This window comes from Helicoverpa armigera, chromosome 14, assembly GCF_030705265.1.
Source record: "Helicoverpa armigera isolate CAAS_96S chromosome 14, ASM3070526v1, whole genome shotgun sequence".
Classification (NCBI taxonomy): Eukaryota; Metazoa; Arthropoda; class Insecta; order Lepidoptera; family Noctuidae; genus Helicoverpa; species Helicoverpa armigera.
Genome location: NC_087133.1, coordinates 9,925,481 through 9,947,533, shown reverse-complemented (window position 1 = coordinate 9,947,533; position 22,053 = coordinate 9,925,481). Strand labels below are relative to the sequence as shown.

At 39.5% G+C, this 22,053-nt stretch overlaps 1 protein-coding gene across 1 annotated transcript in view; it reads right to left on the bottom strand.

The window, feature by feature from the left end:
• The window catches only part of Twin (twin), a 133,734-nt gene that overhangs the window by 6,899 nt on the left and 104,782 nt on the right, over positions 1 to 22,053 (bottom strand). The window contains exons 5-11 of the mRNA XM_021333434.3: positions 10,779 to 10,847; positions 5,780 to 5,937; positions 5,307 to 5,461; positions 4,598 to 4,749; positions 1,991 to 2,215; positions 732 to 903; positions 175 to 314 (exon numbers count right to left, since the gene is read on the bottom strand). Of these exons, the coding sequence (XP_021189109.1) occupies positions 175 to 314; positions 732 to 903; positions 1,991 to 2,215; positions 4,598 to 4,749; positions 5,307 to 5,461; positions 5,780 to 5,937; positions 10,779 to 10,847 (1,071 nt within the window). The remainder of the gene's footprint in view (positions 1 to 174; positions 315 to 731; positions 904 to 1,990; positions 2,216 to 4,597; positions 4,750 to 5,306; positions 5,462 to 5,779; positions 5,938 to 10,778; positions 10,848 to 22,053) is intronic.

Genomic DNA, 22,053 nt, shown 5'->3' with positions numbered 1-22,053 from the left:
TGGAGTGATAAAATAATAGTGTTTCATAAATAAGACGCACATAAAGCTGCAACTCAAATATCACAAAAGGTTTCCAAATATTTTTCTGTCTCCTAAGAAATTGTGAAGTAAAATGTGAACCTTATCACTACGACCTTTATGGTTGAAAATAAAACTAAAAAAAATCTAACTGACCTGAAGGTATGTGCGGATGTGGACAGCCGACGACCTTGTGCTCTCTGAACCAGTCCTGCGACAGCGGGCCCAACAGGCCCAGGGGAGTCATTGATTGCTTACTATAGAATATGTAGTCGATTATACCCTTGAAGTCAAACCTGGAAAGAAAGATCGATTAATAATGATTGGACTAGTGACTCGAAAGTATGGTTGTGGGCTACCGTAATGTTTTCTTGGAAGATATTGCCTAAAGATAATGATGATGATGAATGATTAATAAACAGTCTTCAGGTATTTGATAGCCCGTTTATCGAGGAAGGTAACGAAAATTCTAGTTTCGTTTACACAGACCACTATTTTAAAATTCAAATTTACCAAAGAGAAGAAAAACTAAACCAACTTCGTTGTCAATTTTGTGACAATATCGAACGGACGATCATCCCGTGTGTTTTTAAAACCAACATCAGCTGCTGTATTCAAGTAAAAAAAACAAATCCAGAATTGAGAACTTCCTCTTTTTTGGGAAGTCAGTTGATAATTACACAGAAAGTAAGGTGAATTGATATAAAACTCACGTATAATTAGTATAGGGCATAATATCCTCGCTGTAGGCGGAGGCCAGCTTGAAGTTGTGCGTAAACTCGTGTTCAGTGCCCGCCATGCGGCGCAGCGAGCCCGCGTACCCGAGCTCTTTGAAGTCGCGGTGCTCCGACGACACGCGGCCGGAGGAAAGGAACTCAACCACACCTGTAAAACAAAGTTGGAAATAAATAATAATACAGAAGAAAAGAAAACCACGTCGAAAATGCGTAGGGTATAAGGACCAGATTGGCTTGTACAGTCAACTTCAGGTCAGTGGTAACAGTTTTATAGGAAAATCGTACTTATTACTATTGAGTTATGGTGCATGACAGTTACCACTGATGTGCGGTCTACCGTACTTAGAAATTGAGGACTAAATGCTGGACTTTAATCAGCTCCAATAGCAAAATAAAAGGTTGCAAGACACGAAAGAAAAAAAGAAAAACAAACATCATTAGCTCGCACTGTTCCAGCAAAAGAATTCTGACATCAGAATCAATCATCAAAGCAAAAATAAAGGCAAATCTTAAAGCGCTCACAAAAAATCGAAACAATATTGAGCTTTTATAATACACAAAGGTTCTTGACCCAAAATATGCTTAAGCAAAATCTGAACACTATCCAAAAATCCCAAAATCGAACATTTAATCAAATGATTTACAGACCCACCTATCCGATAAAACAAACATTAGGTATATCGAGTTCAATCTAGTAATCGAAACTAAACGTAGGCTTAGCTAAAGTCGTAAAGTCCATATCGGGCCAATCATTGTTTCGGGTACACTCGTAAAAGACGAACAGACGAATAAAGTGGCTAAGTTACTGGTGTACCTACTGAGGGAAAACAGATCGATAAATCTGTCTTCCTTAGGTGCGAGAGTTCGTTAGTTTGTGTCAATTCTATGATACTAATTATCTTATGTTAAATTGACTAGTATGTGCATACTTTGTTCTGATTTTCTACAACGTCTACAACGTCTTTTCACGTGTCCACTTGGCTACCCTTAATTTTTATCACTGCGAAGAAGTCTACAAGGAAGACCTTGTCTCACGTAAGGATAGACAGGTAATTTAGAGTCCAAGCTAACAAACTTTTTCGTCAGCAACTCAGGCACGTCCTCTAGGAGAGAGTGGACCCTTCCTCGGTGTATGTCTCTCCGCCCTCTCAAACTAACAAATTATCATTCACTGCTGTTGTTCAGTATAATGAACACAACTCCTGCACTCATGACGTCATGCCGTCATCACTCACCACTGTCAGGCAGCGAGTTGAAGTCCCCGCACAGCAACAGTTGCACGTTATCCCGCTGCCCCGCTAGCCGCAGCGTGCGCGCCGAGTCGTCCAGTATCGTGCGCAGCTCGTTGCTCAACATCATCGTTTGGATCAGCTTCACGTCGCAGAACTCAGGGTCCCAGTGGATGTGCGCTGTGCAGACTAGGATAGGCTGACCCAGCATTGATGAGTCTGTTGGTAATCCTGGAATTGCGACAAAAAATTGTTGAGGCTGTGGGAAAATTTTGCACAACATTTTTGAGGAACGAAATTGAAATTTTATTGAGTAGAACCAAAAACAAATACAAGCATTTTGAGAAATTTATTGTTAGATAAATTCCGTACAAAATTCCGAAAGCCTATATAAGCTTACAAGAACAATATTTTAAGTAAATTACACCTCGAATTCGCGCAACGACATGTTCAAATGAAAAGCTAACTCATCTCGAGACTAAAATTGCGTGGAAGACAAATTAAATACATACTTAAAACATTCCTGGTAATTTGTCCACACGTGTTCACTATCGTACAACCTCGTAAGACATCTCGTTACATGTAAATTATTACATAATTCTCGAGATTATTTGCTTAGATAATATAATTAACTGTGGAATTTTTCTATAGACCTGAATTTTGAAGACGCAATTTGTGTTTGCCTTGAATAGCCAAGAGGTAAGCTGAAGATGATAGTTAATCTTGTCTGGGAACAGGACATTGGAATTCATTCCTGTCGACTGTTATGAAGCGATAAGTAAGAAACGCCGATGGCATCTCAGACGCTGCGACGATAATCATGCACTTTAGAACGCACTTTACTTAATAGCAAATATCTTACTTCCACGTTTAACTGGGAGTAAAAGTAAAATGAAATGACTAATGGTGGGTCCAGGCTTGTAATGCAGAGTGCAAGGTTGCGTCTACACGGGTGCAACTTATCATTGACAATATTTTGGTCAAGTGTAATTAAATCTCTTGAATTATCCGATCTGTGTAATGGTTATGATGACAATGTATGTATGTAATATCTACATGTAAAAAATGCATTCAAAAATAAATTTACAGTTTGGGCCACTAACTGAAAAAACTAAGAATGACAAAATATCGGTGAATCAAACAAATATGGACATGCCATGAAATGTGATTTGATTCAGTTACTTATATAATATCCCACTGGCCACTAGTCTAAACCACCCTTAACGTTAGCTAGTTATCAAGGCGCGCAAGTAAAAGCCGATCGAAGGAAAGTATTCACGTTGGCAGAGTAGATAGGCGACCCGTGCCTACATAGTGCTGTTTTATCTGCTTGAACTTTCTGTTTATGCAATAAACTATACTTTATGAAAATAGGTGCATGTTTTGACGCTGGTTCGTGCATTAATGTATGGAAGACTTTTAACGTGCGGTATGTAATGAAAATAAATAGTAGGTATATTATAATAAAGTAGATACCAACAATTATTTTGAATTACTTAGCAAGTAACCTCATAGCCCGAAATAAACTATGACTCACGATCGATATAATAATTTAGTGTCGATCTAATTTCTGACAGCAAAAGCTAAACAAATATAAAGTCATTTTATTCTCATCGGCTACCGTACGTACGTGTTTCGCGTACAGAGAAAGTACTAACTTACTAAGAAATTGACTGTGGTTTTCAGGTTAATAGACATCCGATAATTACACGACAGAATGACATAAAAACGGACACGCTTTTTATCGCACACTTTTAGAAATTCGCGACGGTCGATGCTTCTACAAATATTTTTTGCTAAATCTAAATGAAGCTATAAAATTTTATTTTTTATTAGTGTGATGCGAATTGTATGCAAAGTTGTTGGGCCACGGAGCGAGCGATGCCGGGGTCGGACGGAAATGGGAGTACCTGCGTACATAATCCGATGACGGTGAAATTTCGCCTGTTACTTAAGTTTTTTGTTGGTTCGCTTCCGACGCAGGGCGATGCCGCAGTGGAGTTATATATTTATGAGAATGAGTGGCGAAAGAGCCCTCGTAAATTCATATTTAAATTACAACGTTTGCGTCAGCGGCTCAATTAAGAGCTAAGAGCGTAAGCGTCCGCTCATACTTTATTTAATGTTAAGAATTTCGGTATTAGTTAAAGCATCCACGCTTTCATCCAGTGAATTTTTAATGGGAACAGTTCACTATAATAACTTTAACGTTAACGAGACTTTATATTCTAATTTAAAGCTAATGCATATTATACTGCGTTTTTAATTAAATCTTAAACCATTAACGAGTCAAAATTAGTTTTGGGCTCATATGAATTAAAAATTATGCCTTTGAAAAATGCATCTTGGTAATAAGATCAAAATTAATTATTGATTTCACAAAAATGTGGATAGATGGAGAGGCAGAGGTAGACCAACAAAAATACAGATCGATTGCTCGAAAGAAGAGAAAAATAAGAAGGGAGTGGATGCTGATATGACGGCTGACAGAGAGGAATGGAAAACGCACGGAGTACGAGGATATCTCCCAAAACTCACACTTACTTTTATAATATCTCAACGCCGATTTAAGGGCCACCTACACTAAAGCGCATACAACAATTATGTACTCACCGTTTTCCCAAGCCGCCTCTTTAGTCTTGATAAGGGCGGCCAGCCCTATATTGTCCTTCGGCATGACACGATTTAACATATTATCTGATCCCTCACTGTTAGCCATTGCCAGTTGGTTGAACTCTATAAGATGTTCCTTCACTAACGCGAACCTGAAATACAAAGTTGACATCGAGATCTTAACATCTTTTATAGAACAAATAAAGATTTTATTGGCACATTTCATAAACGGCGCGACGGAATGAAGTCATAAGCTTGAGTTTTTTTTTTCTTTTCTTTAGTCAGTAAAGAGTGTATTGACTTATAACCTATGCGTAAGGTAAGCGATATGTTGTGGGGGCGTATCAACATCGTCGCTATTATGAAGATAAATCCGAGAACTTATAGGCATAATTGTAAATTATTAAATGTTTTTATTCACTCTGTGTTCTTCTAACAGGAAACCACAAATTGGTTTGTTTACACGTTCGGGTGTTTATTGTGTGATTGTAACATGTAGGTGATAATTGTTAATAATGGGGATCCCTCATCCTGTGTAGACAAGATTAGCCTTTTCATTTGTCTGTAGGGTTTTGCATATTTTATAATTACTACTTACCGTATTAATCCTTACTGTGTTCTTTATCAACAGTCGTCCTAATATTCAATTTCCTTCGAATCGAAAATTAGAAATATATCCCTAATACTAAGATAAAAATGGTGTACGTACTTAGCAGATCTGAAGAAGATGGCGCACCCGTCGACATACTTCCTCTCAGATTCGCCCATCGTCTTCGCTCGGGACTTGGGTGAGAATATACCGTCGTAACCGTCCTGTTTCAGCTCTGGCAGGAAGAAGTTGTAGAACTGGTCCGTTTCCACTTCCTGGGTAAGAAAGTTCATGATCAGTTAAGCTCTTTGTAATAATACAAAGGAATTTCTATATCTCTGGTTCTTGATAAAGTAGATATATTAAAACTTCATCTATGGGCGATCATACTGTTCGTAATGGGTACATTATAAATTGAAAAATGTTCTTAATGAGCACGTGTATTAAAATCAGTTACTTTTTTTTTGAAAAAATTGCACATACTAACTGCGTTCACAAACTACGAATTCGAATTGATAACTATTACGTATGATACGTTAGTACCTACAGAAGATTTTTTTCAAAGTAACACCAATTAAAATAATTGCAGTGACCTGTAAGCTGATGATGTCGGCGGAGTAATGTCTGATCTCGTCGAGGATGCCCTTCTTCCTGTAGTCCCACTCGAGCGCCCAGCTGGGGCAGTAGCCGTACATCTGTCGCGTCGCGTACTTGTCACATAGCACGTTGTAACACATCACTGTGAATATACCTGCCAAACAAATACACACAACATTTGTACAGACGCTAAAACAAGATATAATTTTCTTTCTCTAAAAACGAGACGAACAATAGGATGAGTCGACAAAACAGTGCTGATTGAATACTGGACGGGCTATTTAGTCTGAGGTCAGAAACTATTTTCCGCTTCAATAAATCTTTATATCCGGATAAATAAGTACTAGACAGACCTAATTTTGGACAGCACCGTATATCAGTGTTCTAGGTAACGTTAGGTTACGGCAGTACATAAACACGAAACGTGAAGACGCTTGTGAATAAGTTGTAATTCTTTCAACGTCGGTGTCGCCGCGTCGTTTATCTCACGACACCATGTTGGGTGAGCATCACCCGCCAATTAGCTGGCTCCGACACTTTGTTACCAGTGTCCGCGGTACTCGCGTGACAGATAAAAAATGTTCCAATTAAAATGAGACTCGTATTACGCTCCACATGCGGCTGGCACGCGACACAATGGCTTTGCTTTTTCTAATCATATCTCACAGACGGCCGCGGCGGCGGACGATGCTCCGACCACACACCACACTCGATTATTCTTCACGGTTGTTGTTTTAGGTCGCAAATTGAAAATAGTCGATAGGTTCCAGTTTCGGTGCGATTTTTGCACTGATTTGTGACGTTCCACAAATTGAACATGGATGTCTCATACATATGTGATGAAGCTATTCTACACAATGGAGACATTCATTTAAAACGGAAATGTTCCCATTCAAACTGGTTGGAACAAGGAAATTGGGCATCATAAGCGTTCCGCGAGCTAACAGCGACGGATTCATTTCAACGTATCCACTTATTACGTAAACTAAGGTGGCACGACCGTGCTCTCTCACGCTCCACACCATTATCTCAGATTTATGCGGACGCGGCGCGCTCGCACCCGTCTCATTACGCGAATCAAAAGGCGCGCTGCGCAGGACGATGAGGGCCGCTCGTCTAAATGTCAACTTCGTGGAAGACCTTGGCGATGCAATTATCTAGATTTAATCGAGCCGGTCCCAGTCAATCAACGGACAAAGAACCGGGAGTGGAGGTTGTAAGACAAAGCAGCGCTGACGGCCACAAGACAGCTGGAAGGACAAGACAATGCGTGGAGATCGGCCGCGGAGCCGTACTCCGGACAAATTGATAACGATCGCGCGGTGCGCTCGCGCTCATGCTAATCGACACAAAGTCAAAGTCACCTGGCGACACTCGGCGACGATCAATACGGCCGCAGCACGTGCTTCAAATACGTCCATTGTATGCCCGATGCGAGCGCGCGAGACGCGGCGCACATGCCAAATGTCGCGAAACAATACACGCATCGATAATCGTTCGTTGTTTAAGGAACTACGGGCGAAACGAAAGCTCCACACCAACACAATAATAAATGGTAATGTTGTCGAACATGTGGACGCGTGTCTTCATTTCAAATAAATCGACGACGATGATGAAATAGTACGTGTACGAAGCACAAACAATGGGAGAAGGTGACACTAACTGCGTGTGGTTACAATATTCCTGATAGCTATGACCATTGTGCGCTGTACGTTATGGTTTTAGCGCCGAAGCGTGGGCATATCAAAGATGTCATGTATGCGTATTGTAAAGTAAACTTACTAGTGCGTGGAGTAAAAATATAAAAGTAAAAAGGAAAAGGCGTGGCGACGGAAGTCGGCCGACTAGTAAGGCATGTCACGACGACCCGCCGGGTATCTGCACCGCTCGCGCGGCACCGCAACACGCCGCTTTACACCTTCACCCCGAACATCGTAATGTATCCCCGTGTTGCACGTAATGCCTACATGAACACTGAACACACAACTCGCATTCAGTGTGTTCGGTCTCCAGCAGTCAAATTATGGGAAGCGATAGTTACTGTTAGAGTGGAAGGTTATAGTCACGTTCCCGAAATAACTGCTAATATCAATACGATTCGTGAGAGATCAACACGTACCTTTTTTGCGCCCTGAATCCAGCTCATTAAAATCGATTTGAGTAGATAGGTACTTATGCAAAGATTTCTATTTGGATTGGCGTTATAAAGAACTCATTAGATCACGCTCGGTCAGAGCCCGATGTGATCGACAATATGACGTAAGAAGTCTCAATAGGTGCTAACAAGATGTTGTTAGTGGGAGTTGAGATGTAACATCGGTACTTGTTGCCGACCGCACTGCTTCATGGATTTCACCTTCAGCTAATAGGAGCGAATCATGCGATTTCACTCGAATTCCAATTTGATCTTCAGCCGATAGGAGCTATTGATGTTTAAGCTTTCATTATGACTAATTATACTTACTATACTTATCATAGATTGATTTTACGAAGGAACAAAAAGGTAAGGCTTGCAAAGTTCAGAATATGAGTCACAAGCAAATGAGTCCGCAATTTGCATATCAAAGTGTACAACTATTATTGTGTGTAGTTTGTATGGGAAAGTCCTTCTGTCTGTTATTGTATTTTTCTAAAAAGGTAATTACACTTTCACAATAATAAAGGTGATAGGTACACGTACTTATCTTTATTCCGAATTAACTTAAAAGTATTTTCCTTTCTTCCATTGAAGTTATAATAATGAAGCACCAATCAAAGCTGATCATAACTGCACAATGAATGACAGCAGTTATTGGCTCTATTTACCACAATTACGGATATCATCGATTAGAACACTCTGGATAGAACATAATACTAGTGAAAATGACAAATAGCCTGGAGGTCTCCGAGTTGAGATGGACGCCATGTATCAAATCGAATGTGTAGAGAGTCAGAGATTTCTCGCAGAATTGCTGACAGGTGTAGAGAACAAAGATGCATTCGCTAAATCATGAACACACATTAATCAAACAAGTAGGTGTAACGGCTTGGCTAGCCTCGGAGTCTGCGAAACGTGCATGATTTAAGAACAGGCGAGATGGTGTGAACAGTTATTACGTTGCGAGATTGTGTCGATCAGAACATCTCACTCTAGTGTTTATGTTGCCAATAAAAAAAGAAATAAACCAGTTAGCTATCGCGTCTCATCTGAATATAATGGGGGGAGGCGCACAGCCGTCTGTTTATTGGCGATGCCATTACGTGGGCATTTTGTATCACGACAGACATAGGAATTATTTATTCAAGTGTTGTAAACGTCTATTGTTTCGTGAATTTTTACATAAACTGACTTAGAAAGGTCACCTATCAAACGTTTAAGAAAACAACTGTACGAAGTATGAGGTTGAAGGCACTCGTATAATAGTTTGAGTCATGAACAATAGAGACCTTACTTAGTCCGGAATGTAAACACAAGCCATGTTGGAATATATTTTGTCACAATCTCGGAGCAATATACCTCGCAGCCATCAATTGATTTTTATACAACGCATTTACGAGAGCGAAGGAGTCTCAAGGTTTGTCGGCTGTCGTCTGGGAGGCTTGTTTACGTCTCCATGTGATTTATGCACTGTCTGAAGAGAGTAAGATATCCAGTTTTAATATAACATTTTTGCGGGATCTGCGAGTTCACGGATGCGAGGAGGTCGCAGCCAATGTCTCTCATTGTGCATTGTTTATCCGCGAATGGCGAGACGAAGGGCATTTCCTCTCTTCCCGTGTAATCTGACCATGAGAGCGACTAAGCGCGATCGGCTGAATCGGTTTCTAGGTGTATGTATTGTAGATCGCTTCCTATTCACGGTCGATCGATTCTTAAGCAAATACTAAGTAGTCACCATGTAACAAAAGGTCGAACGCGTAATGTCGTTCGTTGTATAAGTGTCCAGCTTCACGGCTGGCTGGTCTGATTTACGCAATGCACCGTCTACACAGTTGTTGTAAGTATTTTAACAAATCAGGAATGTTATATGTGCAACGATATTAATTATTTGCCAATAGGTGTAAGGTCTTCGAGCGCCTGCTAGGCTCGAACGTCCGCTTTGATTTATGTAAATTGGGTACGCGCATCGTGCGTCGGGAAGCGGCATGAGTGCCGGCCAGGAACGCGTGACGGGATCTAAACTCCGCAGGCATACTCCTCACGATAAGTTCTTACAAATCCATAAAATAAACAGCGAGCGTAATAAAGTGCTTTACGAAAAAAACGTATGAGAATATATGCTTTTGCAGTGGTATTGAATAAAGATTTTCTATTCAGTGTGTTTATCTCGTTCCGCGACAGATAATCTTGATATAAACACATTGCATCTCGGTTAGATGGGTAATGCGGCTGAACAAGTAGGAATATATAGATGTTAATGATATAGCAGAAAATGTTATTAAAACACTCAATTGACTATCTGAAGACGTAAGCACAGATAGATGGTAGAGAAGGACATATTCACAGTAATAGGTATACAGATATAGATTGGCCTAAGGGTCTAACTTGATTAGTGAAATAGTAAGATAAATCTATCGCAGACGAGGAAGCTCCACCTCTTGAAATTATTCAAATGTTAACTGTGTAACGGTCTCGGATGAAAGACAACAAGTTAGGAGCGAACCAGGACCAGACAAGTATCCCTGGGGTCTCCCACGGGTGGAAACATTACCGTTGCAATGGTAGGGCGGTCTCTGGTTGATTATTTATGAGACGGGCCGCGTGCGCCGCGCCCATACGTGCCACTATGACACTTTATTAATGACGAACTTGTTGCTAAGCTTTTTGTTATCGCTATTAAATAATCTCGCGTCGTTCTGGCTATGAATCGTATTACTACGACGAATAAAAAGGCGTAAGTGCGATGGTATCGTTTAAATTAATGTTTGGAGCTGTAACTGCATACTCATGTTGTTATGGTAAATATTTGTTTTGGACAACTAATTGGGAGGTAAATATGTTGCTTAAGTACTTACAAGTAGGACGCGTCCTGTTCGGTCGGGTCAATGGTATCCAAGGCCTCTGTGGCGGTAGAGTGGCAGAAACTGAAACAAAATAAAAAGAACATTTACTATCTCAGAAAACAAGCAGATATCTCGCAGAGCACAAGATATTCGATTTTGATTTAGGTACAAAATAAAAGCAAAATATCTGAAACGGATTGTGGATGAAATAAAGTATTTGTATGCATTCGCAAAAAGTTTGCGATATCATCTCAAATTGTAAATCGTGCATGTATATTCATTACTGAAAGCTATTATCAGAAGTGGCGGAATCCCCACACCTAGTATTTCAACGGCGAGAACAAAAAGTTCCCACTTCATTTGTGTCGGTTAACATCTTCTATCTACATTGCTGTACGAACAAAGACACCTAAAAAACTAGTTCTATTGTTCTGTGTAGTATACGCAACGAAACATCAATTCGAGCGAAAAATCAACAAGCGTGCGGCGGTCTCTACCACAACGGTATCGGAACCGCATTTGCAAATACTGCTCCGAGCAAAAACTTAATGACTCGCCTCGGAAAATCTATGAAAATACAATTAACATGTCTGAAACTTTTCATATAGGACAGAAAATGGGACTTCTTAATGCAATCAATATGTTGAGGATGCTAAAGAAGCAGAAAAGTACTACCCACTCAACAAATTAATTTTCCTTCTAAATTAAAAACTTAAGCCTGTCACTGGAACCAGTTCAGTAATTTAATTAGCATATTGATACTGTTGAAAGAAATTAATATCTGCCGTCGGGACGTGTCATGTATGTTGATGGCAAGATGATCGAAGTATTTCATGCCGTTCAATGAAGATTAATAGAACAGAATTTTGTATGTCCATCACTTACCATGTGACGACATTTGGTCATGAAAAAAAGATGGCTATTTACATAACTTGATGTATGGACTAAGCTCGCTTAAATTGCTTTCAGACAGGCGATGGTTATCTTACGTTGTTTTTGATTGATTGTTCAATGGAATATAGATGACAATTTATTTGCTCGCAGGCTGTATGTTTAAAGACTTGATTACTCACAAAAAACGGTTGAAACTAAATCGTTTGAGATAAGTTGAACATTCGAATGCAAAATTAAGTGTAATGGTATTGCAGAGTGTTTTTGCCAAAGTTGAGTGGTAGCAACGGACCGCGGCTACTCGTGCGTAAATCATAAATGAAAACGCCCGTCGCTGTGTAATTATGTAATGGGTTATACCACTAACAGTGTGCTCGCTTTTTGATGCTCAGATAACCATCTATTGAATGTTGTAATGAAAATATTAACTCGAACATGGGCTTCGTGATCTTGTATTGATGTTTGCGATTTGATCCTAGATAAGATATGGATATTAGGAAAGTTCTTAGTCATAATTGAACGCTATGTTTAATGATAGACTTGCTGATCAGAGTATTATACTTAATCCTTTTTTATTATAAGTGTGTGCGCACACGTTTTTTGTGCAATGGTCGAAGTATGCTAATATCAGTATCTTTTAATATGTTTTTTTTTTGATAATCACGACCTTTTATGCACACTTTGCCTTTTTAGACAATGAACAGACTAAACGTACGTTCAACAGATTACCTGCCTGTAGACGTTTTATTTCTTGTGAGAGTTGTCTGTAAATCAGCTAATCAAGCTTGTAAATAGAATAAAAGTTCTTAACTAGGGGAGGCGCCGCTCCAAGTTAGTTATTGTATGTCAGGCGGCGGGTGTCTAAGCGAAGTCGCGGGCGGACGCGAGCGCGGGCGTTGTCGTCGCCTCATTACACTTTTTAATTAGGCCCGTGGGCTGCGTACGAGCGGCCCTGCACTAAATCACGACAGGCTCGCTTTAACATGCGCGACCGGCGCAACCGGCGGCGTCCCCAACACCAACACCCATAATCCATGCCGACACAATGGACGTTTATGGATGTGTTATTGAATATTAAACGCTAAAAAAGCTGTTCCGTCTGCCTCTGGAGTGACGCACTTTACATATTTTGAGGTAAACAATGTTGTGCCTATCTCGGGTTGCGTGCGACTCACAAACGAAGCAAAAAATACAAAGTGTCGTGCTGAAACAACTTTCACGATAAGTCATCGATTCTCCTCACCTCGTCACAATTTCCGACAACACTAACAAGACAAGACGGGCACAAACAAAGTGGTGTTAGGAGCGACACGGCAGCGTGGCGGCGGCGGTGAGTGAAAGTCGAATGCACTACAGCCACTAGATAGGCTGGCAGTGATAAGCATCGACACGCTCTTCACATTGTTCGCGCTCCGATACATGAGATAAGGCTTTCTCTGTTCTTCTCTCGAGAGCTACCGTGAGAATGCCCCTCGTAACATACGACTTGACATTTGCAAAACAGGAGCATTCTTTATCAGATTGAATATTAGCATAACGACTATCTGTCATATCAGAAGTTTAGAACATGGAATGTGCTCGTATGGGTCATGGACAACGTATGTAGATGAAGTACATGTACATACATGGTCAAAGTTATTTTTGACGACAATAAACAAGGCCGAAACGTTCAAAGGCTCACCTAGATGATTTAAGTATACAGCAGAACTTTGTTCTATCATGCTATCGAAACTCTCGGCGAATAAAATATATTACATAAAAGGCATAATAATAAGATAGGAAGTGATTTCAAAAGCGCCGACGCCACGGGGTTAATCAATTCCATGCAAAACATTTTCAGTCCATTGACTATCGTATCTTTGCTAGACACCGGGGAGCCGATCGTGCAAAAACCGGTATCCCTTGTTGCATCGCATTCTAGACCACATACTAAATTGAATCTTATTTCTTGGTTAGAAAAACGCCGACTAATAAATCTATTTTGATTATAAACGCATTGATATGAGAAGATAAAATAATTTTCAGTATGTCGCGCACGCTTCGCATAAAGGATTTCTTAGCGCATACGTGACCAAATCGTTTGCTCATCGGCATTGTCTCTCGGCATTATTTTATAAGCGAAAATACAGAAATACAGTCCCCGAGCATATCATGTCGTCTGCGTGATCTGACTCCACAACTCCGGTAAATGCTGTCACTCTGGACATTTATATGATGCTGTTGCATTTATCCATTTTCGTAATGTGACATTAATGAATGATATGTTTTGTGCATTCAATAGGCACGTACCACATATAATGCGAGACAAATTGTCCATTAATCCATCGAATTGTTCGACGTACGCTATGCATAGGTTAATAATTCATTTACAAGTTAACACGTGAATTATTTTTATGCGAGGTTAAAAAACAAATAAAGTAATATAAAATAGAGCTGTTTTCGTTGGACGAGAATTACATTGGAACAGGATAGTCTATTGATTTCGTTCCAAGCTTGGGTATGTTGGGGCGAGCGGGGCACGGCTTTCATCAAGTTATTTTACGATTATGTACATGGATTGTGGCCAGGTAGAAGTTGCTTAGCTTCATATGTTTGTACAGGAAAATTATTTCTTATCATTGTAGTTTATGCATTGTGAGTATCACAGTTTTGAAAATCAGTAGAAAATCGGTACGATGACCTGTGTCGATGATTTTATCACAATACGAAGAAGAAGACATCGTAAAAAGTATATTTTTGCGAAAAACGTTAACTCATACAAAATTCGCCGAAGATACGTGAAATAAGCCAGCAATAAGAACATTAAGAAAGACACTGGCTGTAAGAAAAGCGAGTTTCCTTACAAAGATGAACCGAGTATGCATTAGTACACGTCAAAGTGCGTACAATTGTACGGTGCGTGTAGCAAATAGCTGTTTATTGCGAACATTTTGTAAATAATTGCATGTGGGGTGAACAGGCGAGTTACGCAACTGAAGTAGTAAGCAAATGTGTGTTTATGAGCACGCCAGCGGATGTGCTAGCGTCGAATAGGTTGGCTGGCGCACGCCGCCGGTGGGCGGACCTAACGACCTACCTACCAATTGTTGCAATGACCCAAATGGACCCCGTTCAACTGTTAAAGCTAACCTAACCTTTTAATGGCGTCTATTGAAAGGTGACGGTGATAGAAGGATCAAGGACGTGTTCTAAACACCATGGTGCAATCGACATGCATTGTAACCGTTGTATCAGATTCAACAATAATTACCACATTTCTTAAATCTTGTAATAATATATTACTCATGAATCATACCGATATGACGTTGCTGTTTATTATTATAGGCATACCAATCGCTCAGACATAACAGGCATAGCGGGGGGTGACTGCAAATACTTATTTTTGTTATTTCACATACAACATGTATTCTAATGCCAAATTAATTTCTTCGAAATACATTGTAAAAACTAAAGAAACACGCGTACATATTTATATTCTAAATGGGATTATTATTCTAACTACATCTAAAGATGTGGTATTTTAATTTAATATGGGTAGTTTTTTGTGCGATGTCAAGTAAAACATTCGTGGTATGGACACAATGAGTTTTTTGTTGGGTTGATTCAAAATTCTGCGGTACGCTGTGTAGCCACCGTATTTGCCCACGCGCAAGTGTGTCCTCCTGCGCGACCGTTCACGGCCAAGGCCAAACAGATAATAAACGCGTAATGACGAACGATGTGCTACCGAACAAAAAAGCAGCGCGCGCGCATGCCCACGTGGGGAGTCTTTATGAATCTCTCACAAGATTTAATGACTCGGAAAATTACACCGACTAATAAACCTATTACAAATGAAAAACTATTGCGTGACACTGCTTCATATGGAGCCTCACAAAAAGTAAGTATAATTCTCAAAATAATTTTTGCGGCCGTGTCATCCACCTGAGTATAGGAGGATTGTAAATCACCATTAGATAAATGTTAGCTGTAAGTGGCTGACGGCTACCGTATGAGTGTTTCATTTAGAGATACAAGGAGCCATCAAGCAGGGCGATGCTCGTCGTAAATCACTGGCGCGCTACACCTCTGTCACTAATGGACTCCTGTCAACTAGAAAATCGTACAGCACAATGATTGTTAACTAAATTGAACACTACCCAAGAATGTCTAACACTTGCGTTAGTTTATAGAGCGGGCTATCAAAATATATTGCGAATTAAGTTCTCTATCTGATCATAGGATTAGTGTCTGTATAAGAGGAACTGGGTTTCATGTCAAGAACAATCAACTACGCGGGCTTAAAATTTGCTCCCTTTATAATGGTTTTACGGTCCTCTATGAATAACTACTTTGTTATAAAAGTGATTACACAGCCTTGTTACAGGAAAATTCAATTTGTCCGCGCCGTTTCACGAGGGTGCGGTAGAGTACTCAGAGGTTTTTACGTACTGATAGAATCTACGCTGGAAAGATAATCGCTAGTGTATTCGTATCACGCGCTCTCATTCCTCCAACCTAGCGCATCGTACTTGGAAATGTGCATAGTAGTGCGTGTGTGGGTCGCCTCCGACGCTAAAATAATGCACGTTTAGACCTTGAAAGGTGAGGTGAACGAACCGACTGACTAATAGGTGAACATTATGTTGATTGATTACCAAATACAACTAATGGTGTTGGTGAAGTGAAAAGTTACTTTATTCTACGCTCATGATCATATTTCATTTGTTGTGCGTTGAAGTCAAGTGTCTGTTATGAACGCTTCATTTGCTATTCCTTTCGTAGAAACAATACAGAATGGAGTCATGACCGAAACGGTGCGTACTTAAGATGTACGCATAGGATAAGTCGTACCTACACACGGGTTTCTAGAAGGTGGCTATAGACGTCTGTATGTAAACAGAACAATCTACCATCAGAATGTCACAAATGGCGACGTCAATGTATCCGTGTCCGTAGGGCCAGCTCGAAAACGGCTCAGTCATGTCATTCGAGCAGCGATGGCACGGCCGACTGTGTATTACCCACTTTACCGGACCTCCCCAGAGTTAGGAATCTAGCCATCTACTATATGCTCGGTGACTAATATTCTGAACATTTACAAACGAGGGACATTTTGAACTGCATACATTCACGTGCAGCACGCATGAGCGAATTCTTATCTTCGTATTCGTAACAGCATTTGAATAACGGTTATGGACAAGTTATTTGAGCATTAGCATAAAATAAAACTTTGGGTCTTTACATTAAAATACTTGAGTAGCGTTTATTTGAAAACGATTAAGATTATAAAAGTGTCTGCCCTTAATTATCGTAACGAGGCTAACGATGGACAGAACGACGGGAAAGCGTTGAACGAAATATAAATCGTGGATTATATTATTGCTCCTGGCAGGACTGGCGGGGTTTAAAGCGATCATCATATATTCAGTGACAGATGGTGAAGTAGTTATCATGATATCGGTTATAATTGCCAGGAGCGCTCAGGTGGCGCAGGTGTGCATAAAATAAATCGTCACCAACAAATTGCCGCCTCCAATCGGGCTGGTATCAGCATACCGTCGTATCGGGCGCGTCGCCGGCACGACAAACAAGGCAATTGCTCGCTCGTTCACTCAGATCGCTATCGCACACGCCACGGCGAACAGCCGTCGACCAAATATCGCCTGCGTACCTCGCGTTATCTGGGGGCCAATATGTCCACGTTGAAGCCATCCATTCAATTTGTATACTCTTATTTGCATATCGGTACACATTTAAAATGATACATCTTTTTGTCCTTATGCTTATTTTGTAAGATTTTATGCTGTATCTAACTAAACCGCTTCTTATGACGTTTCATTGTCATAAAATGTTGGTTTAGAACCATTCTCGAAATGGCGTAGTATGAGCATTTCGGTAGCAACATTTAAAATGCAATAGAACAGTAATGACACATAAAAATGCAATAAAACCGTGACCAACTTGTGGAATTAAGTTCAGCGGTTGAAACTGAAAACTGGCGCAGTAGTAGCAAAACGTGCATTACAAAGAACATTAACGTCCATACACAAATCGTGTCTAATGTGCAATTACACTAATGTCTTCGTGAAGTACTTTAGAAAAAGTACGATACTCCTTAAAAAGTAAATATTGAAACTATGTACTGTTTAACTTTTCAAGTTTTTTGTAATAAATGGAAGTTCAACCAAAAAATATTATTTGTCCATTTAGATCAGATTTTTAGAATAAACTCGTGAGATGGCGATCAGTGCAAATTGGTAAAAGCAGATTTTAAAATATATTTATCGTATTAGTTCCCGTTACATACAATAAATATCAAAATAATCATGTCAGTGCTTTCCCTACACAGTCGGGACCTATTACTGCTTCGACCTCCAATCACATCATATGCGTATGATACGTTATAACGACTCTGTAGAAACTTAGAAAGTAACAATGGGGCATTAGTATGCATTTGAAACTTTTACTTCATCAAGTCTCGTTAGCTATTGTTGACGTATTGTATGAATGGTAATAAAATGAGTTGTAAATGACAGTTTGAGTAATGAAGAATGATGACGGTTGGAAAGTATGAACACTTGTATTCCGTTTCGCGATGTTGTATGAAATATTTGTTTTGCGCAGATCTTCACAATGCTTTGGGAAATTGAGATTGAAGTACGATATGCGATTTTTAGGCAGTTTTTGAGTTTGCCTCGTCAGCAGTCGTATTTTGAGAATACAACTCTTCATTGTAATAATCCAGTTTTGCTCCAGATTACATTTAACCTATTGATAGAATTTAGAAAGATTCATATGTGAACTGTGTGTTAAAAAGTTGCCCAATTGCATGGTTTGTAATTGCTTAACTTAAGCACAAATGCCAATCAATTACACAGTACCTACAAATGTCAGATCCGCTTTAGCAACTCGCACTTGAAATAATTCAAAAGGCATATAAATCGAAATATACATAAAGCAAGTTCTCAAGAGTTACAGGTGAAACCACATGACTCATGTTATTGCTAACCAATTTTGCAACAGATCAAAAGATCACTGAAGATAACTCGATATGAAAGTTGTTGCACGTCCGACATGCAACTAATCACGCCAGCAAACGGCCATATACTATGAAGTACTTGATAGTAAATGTACTAGGCGTTTAGAAGGGACCCAAGTAACGAGACTTGGAAAGCTCTTGTATGAAAAAGCGGAGAAAACTTGAACGGTTTACTCACAACAGTACGAAGGCTGTTAAACTAGCTAGTAACTTTTACTGTCGTTACAGGTTGCCAGGTAATTAGTATCTAAATGAGCAATAATGGTCGAGTGAGTGGCGTGTTTGCACCGCATAGAGTCATTGTCCCACTTCTCCTAACATTACCCTGAATATAATTACACTATAGTTAGTGTACAATTAGCAAGTGTGACATGGCAAAGGCCGGCAATATCGAGTGAGAGTACTAGCAGTAATGATATTTATGTAAAGGTCAATTGAAAACTTTCCCGTCGTTTGAATACCAGTGGCTTGGGAGTCTGTGACGATCGTGAACTATGGCCGGTCGTGACCAAGAAAGGCGAAAGTGAACCGGTGAGGTATAAGGTGTATTGTATCAGTGAGCTAATATGTTGTACCACGTGAAAGTGCCTACTGATCGATTTCCTATTCACCTGCACATAGTAAAAACTCTATAAACATGTGCAAGTCATCAGTGGTGTGTTTGCAAATAGCAAGATGATAAATGGTAACAGATGCGGTTACATTTACATTTCAAAATGACAAACAAATATCAGTTCACGGAAAAGTCAGTACATTCGTCAAAAAAATTACACGAGTCAATCGGACGTGTTGAAATGTTTAAAATACTGAATATCGTAGTAGGCACTAGCCGCGGGGTATCGCACGTGTCTACTTCGGGAAATCATTCGTTTCCATGAATTGATTGAGTCATAACAAAATGGCCACTGCTTAGTCGTCAGATCGCAATCACAGTAAAAGAAGAATTTAAGGTTTAATCAAAACTTCAATCAGAGATTTAAACTAAAAATAACTATTTGCAAGCGTATAACGGAAGCTTAGACAAAGCCGGTGAAGTGGTTACACCATAAAGCATATCAACGCTTATCTGAACTTGTTAGAAGCGTTGTTGTAAATGTGGTGTACGACTCTTTTTCTGCCTAGTTGAAGAGATAATGCGAACAGAAGCCCGCTTAACACATTACTGTGACGTTTATAGGCTGTTACTGGTATTCATGTTTTTATAAGCTCTTAACTTAATTACGGTTCGAATGACAGATACGTGCTACATCCAAGCCGCCGTCTGAGGAACGTCTTCCTTATCTAAATTCAATGGAGTGTTGTTGCATTCCTTGCTAAAGTTATAAACACTACAATTACAGGCGGAGTTGGAATATGAGAACACGTCTTGCCGATTAAAATTGAAATAAGCAAACAGTTAGCTGCATGTCTTAAATTACACGTTTCACTATCTAGCATTTACACTACCCAAACAAGAATTCAGTCTGTTGAATTTAGGTGCAATAAATTCGGCTTAAAATACCCGCCGCATTAACTTTGATGTGTGCCCAAAATAGTACCCCATCATGTGTCTAATCATTGGCTATTTGTCTGTCGCTAATGAGCATGCAGAGTTCAGGACAGACGATGTTAGTTAACAATTTCACAGGCAACGGAGCACAGAGGTGTTAATAACTAGTGAACTTTAACAGTGTAACCTCTCACCGGGTAGCGGCGAGCTTCACTTAATCAAGCGAACATTCGCTCGGCTTCCGTAACTAATTCATGTGTTTACGTTTGTTTATTTTCTGTGTAGTGCTTGTTTTGAATGTAGTTTGAAGCGTAATTAAGGACTCCTTTGTTATTTATGTATAATTTGGCAATGTAGTGATGTTCAGTTTTCCTGTCATGTTAGAAAGATATGTGCTGAGAATGGTTAAATAAGTGAGCACATGAGCAGGGGAGATTTATGTCAGCTATTTTGCTCTGACTCTTGTTCAAAGATAATGAGGCTACAAAATAATCTAGACGCTAATTTATACAGAAGTAAACAAGTAGATCATAATAAGCGACTACCGATTGTTGCACGCGGGTTTTTTCTGACAGTCAATCAACACAGTTGATAATGTGTGTCAAATGTAGTCTAAAAGGTAAGACCACTGTTTAGTGTTTTATTTTGTACAGACTGCTATTGGAAACGAGTTAGACTAGTAGCAAATACTATTAATTGACCTAGATGATGATAATATCGGGAATTCAGAGTGGAAAAGAAGAATTTAAATAGCTTCTCATATAATTAAAATTGAATAACACACTTGAATAAAAAAGAAAATAGATCTTAAAGTCTTATTATGTGCCAATTATAAAAAGCGTCGGGATCGTGTTGGCCCGTGAGATTGCACAAACGGTTCCGCATGTGACAAGTAAACGTTAAGGTATTTTTAATCCTTTTCTTTTACGTTTCAGATTTTAAATTTCTTCATTCTTAATTTAAAAGGCTACAGTCTAAAAAAGGCCAGAAACTTCAAACTTATATATCCATGCTATCATATATCGCCGCCCCAATAACAGTTCAACTAAACGGAACCCTAAAAACAAATGACAGTTGATTCTTAGCACCGCATGATTTCACACAGCGCTGACACATTTACGCTAAACGTTCTTCCAGCTAATAGAGTAGGAAAAGCATAACTCCACGGAGTGACGGCTATCATAAAAAACGTTGGCATTAGTTCGCTTAGAAGATAACGTTAGTGCGTTGAACCTAAGTAAAGGTTCAGCAGAATATTCCGCGGTCCAATAGTTCACAACCCCGCGTGCAGAGGTCGTGCGTGAGCCGGGAAAGTGTCGGATGCGTCAACTGCAACTATGCAATTTGATTTGTGGGCAGTTAAAAGGCTAATTGGTTACTTGTTTCCATGTATGATTTGTTTTGAAATGTTACATTGCGTTGCCGCGATGTAAGCAATAGATGTTTGTTAATGTATTTAACTATCTGGTAGTTGAATAGTTCTGATTATTCGAGCCAATATTGCTATGATTCAAAGCTAAAAGGCCATTATTTAAATCTCGGTACTCGTTCAATTTGTTCAGACGTAATTGTATTGAAGCATTAACGGTGAAAATCAATGGGGTACGTGACTTCTGATTATATATTGGTTTAATTACGTTCGGCCTTACAGAACCATTTAAATGGAAGATAAGGCTCTAATACTTGCCTTTAATTCCCTCAATACGGATACGAAATAACGAGCAATTATCTTTTAGTTCGATTAGCTTTTGTTCTCATAAAATTGCGAAGAAACACGTCATTGTATAAGTCTAAACACATGGTTAAGGTATATTATTCTTTATCCTATAATCACATCAGATAAAAGAGCTTAGCAAGAAAATTCTCCATCTTAAAGTCGTAACCTT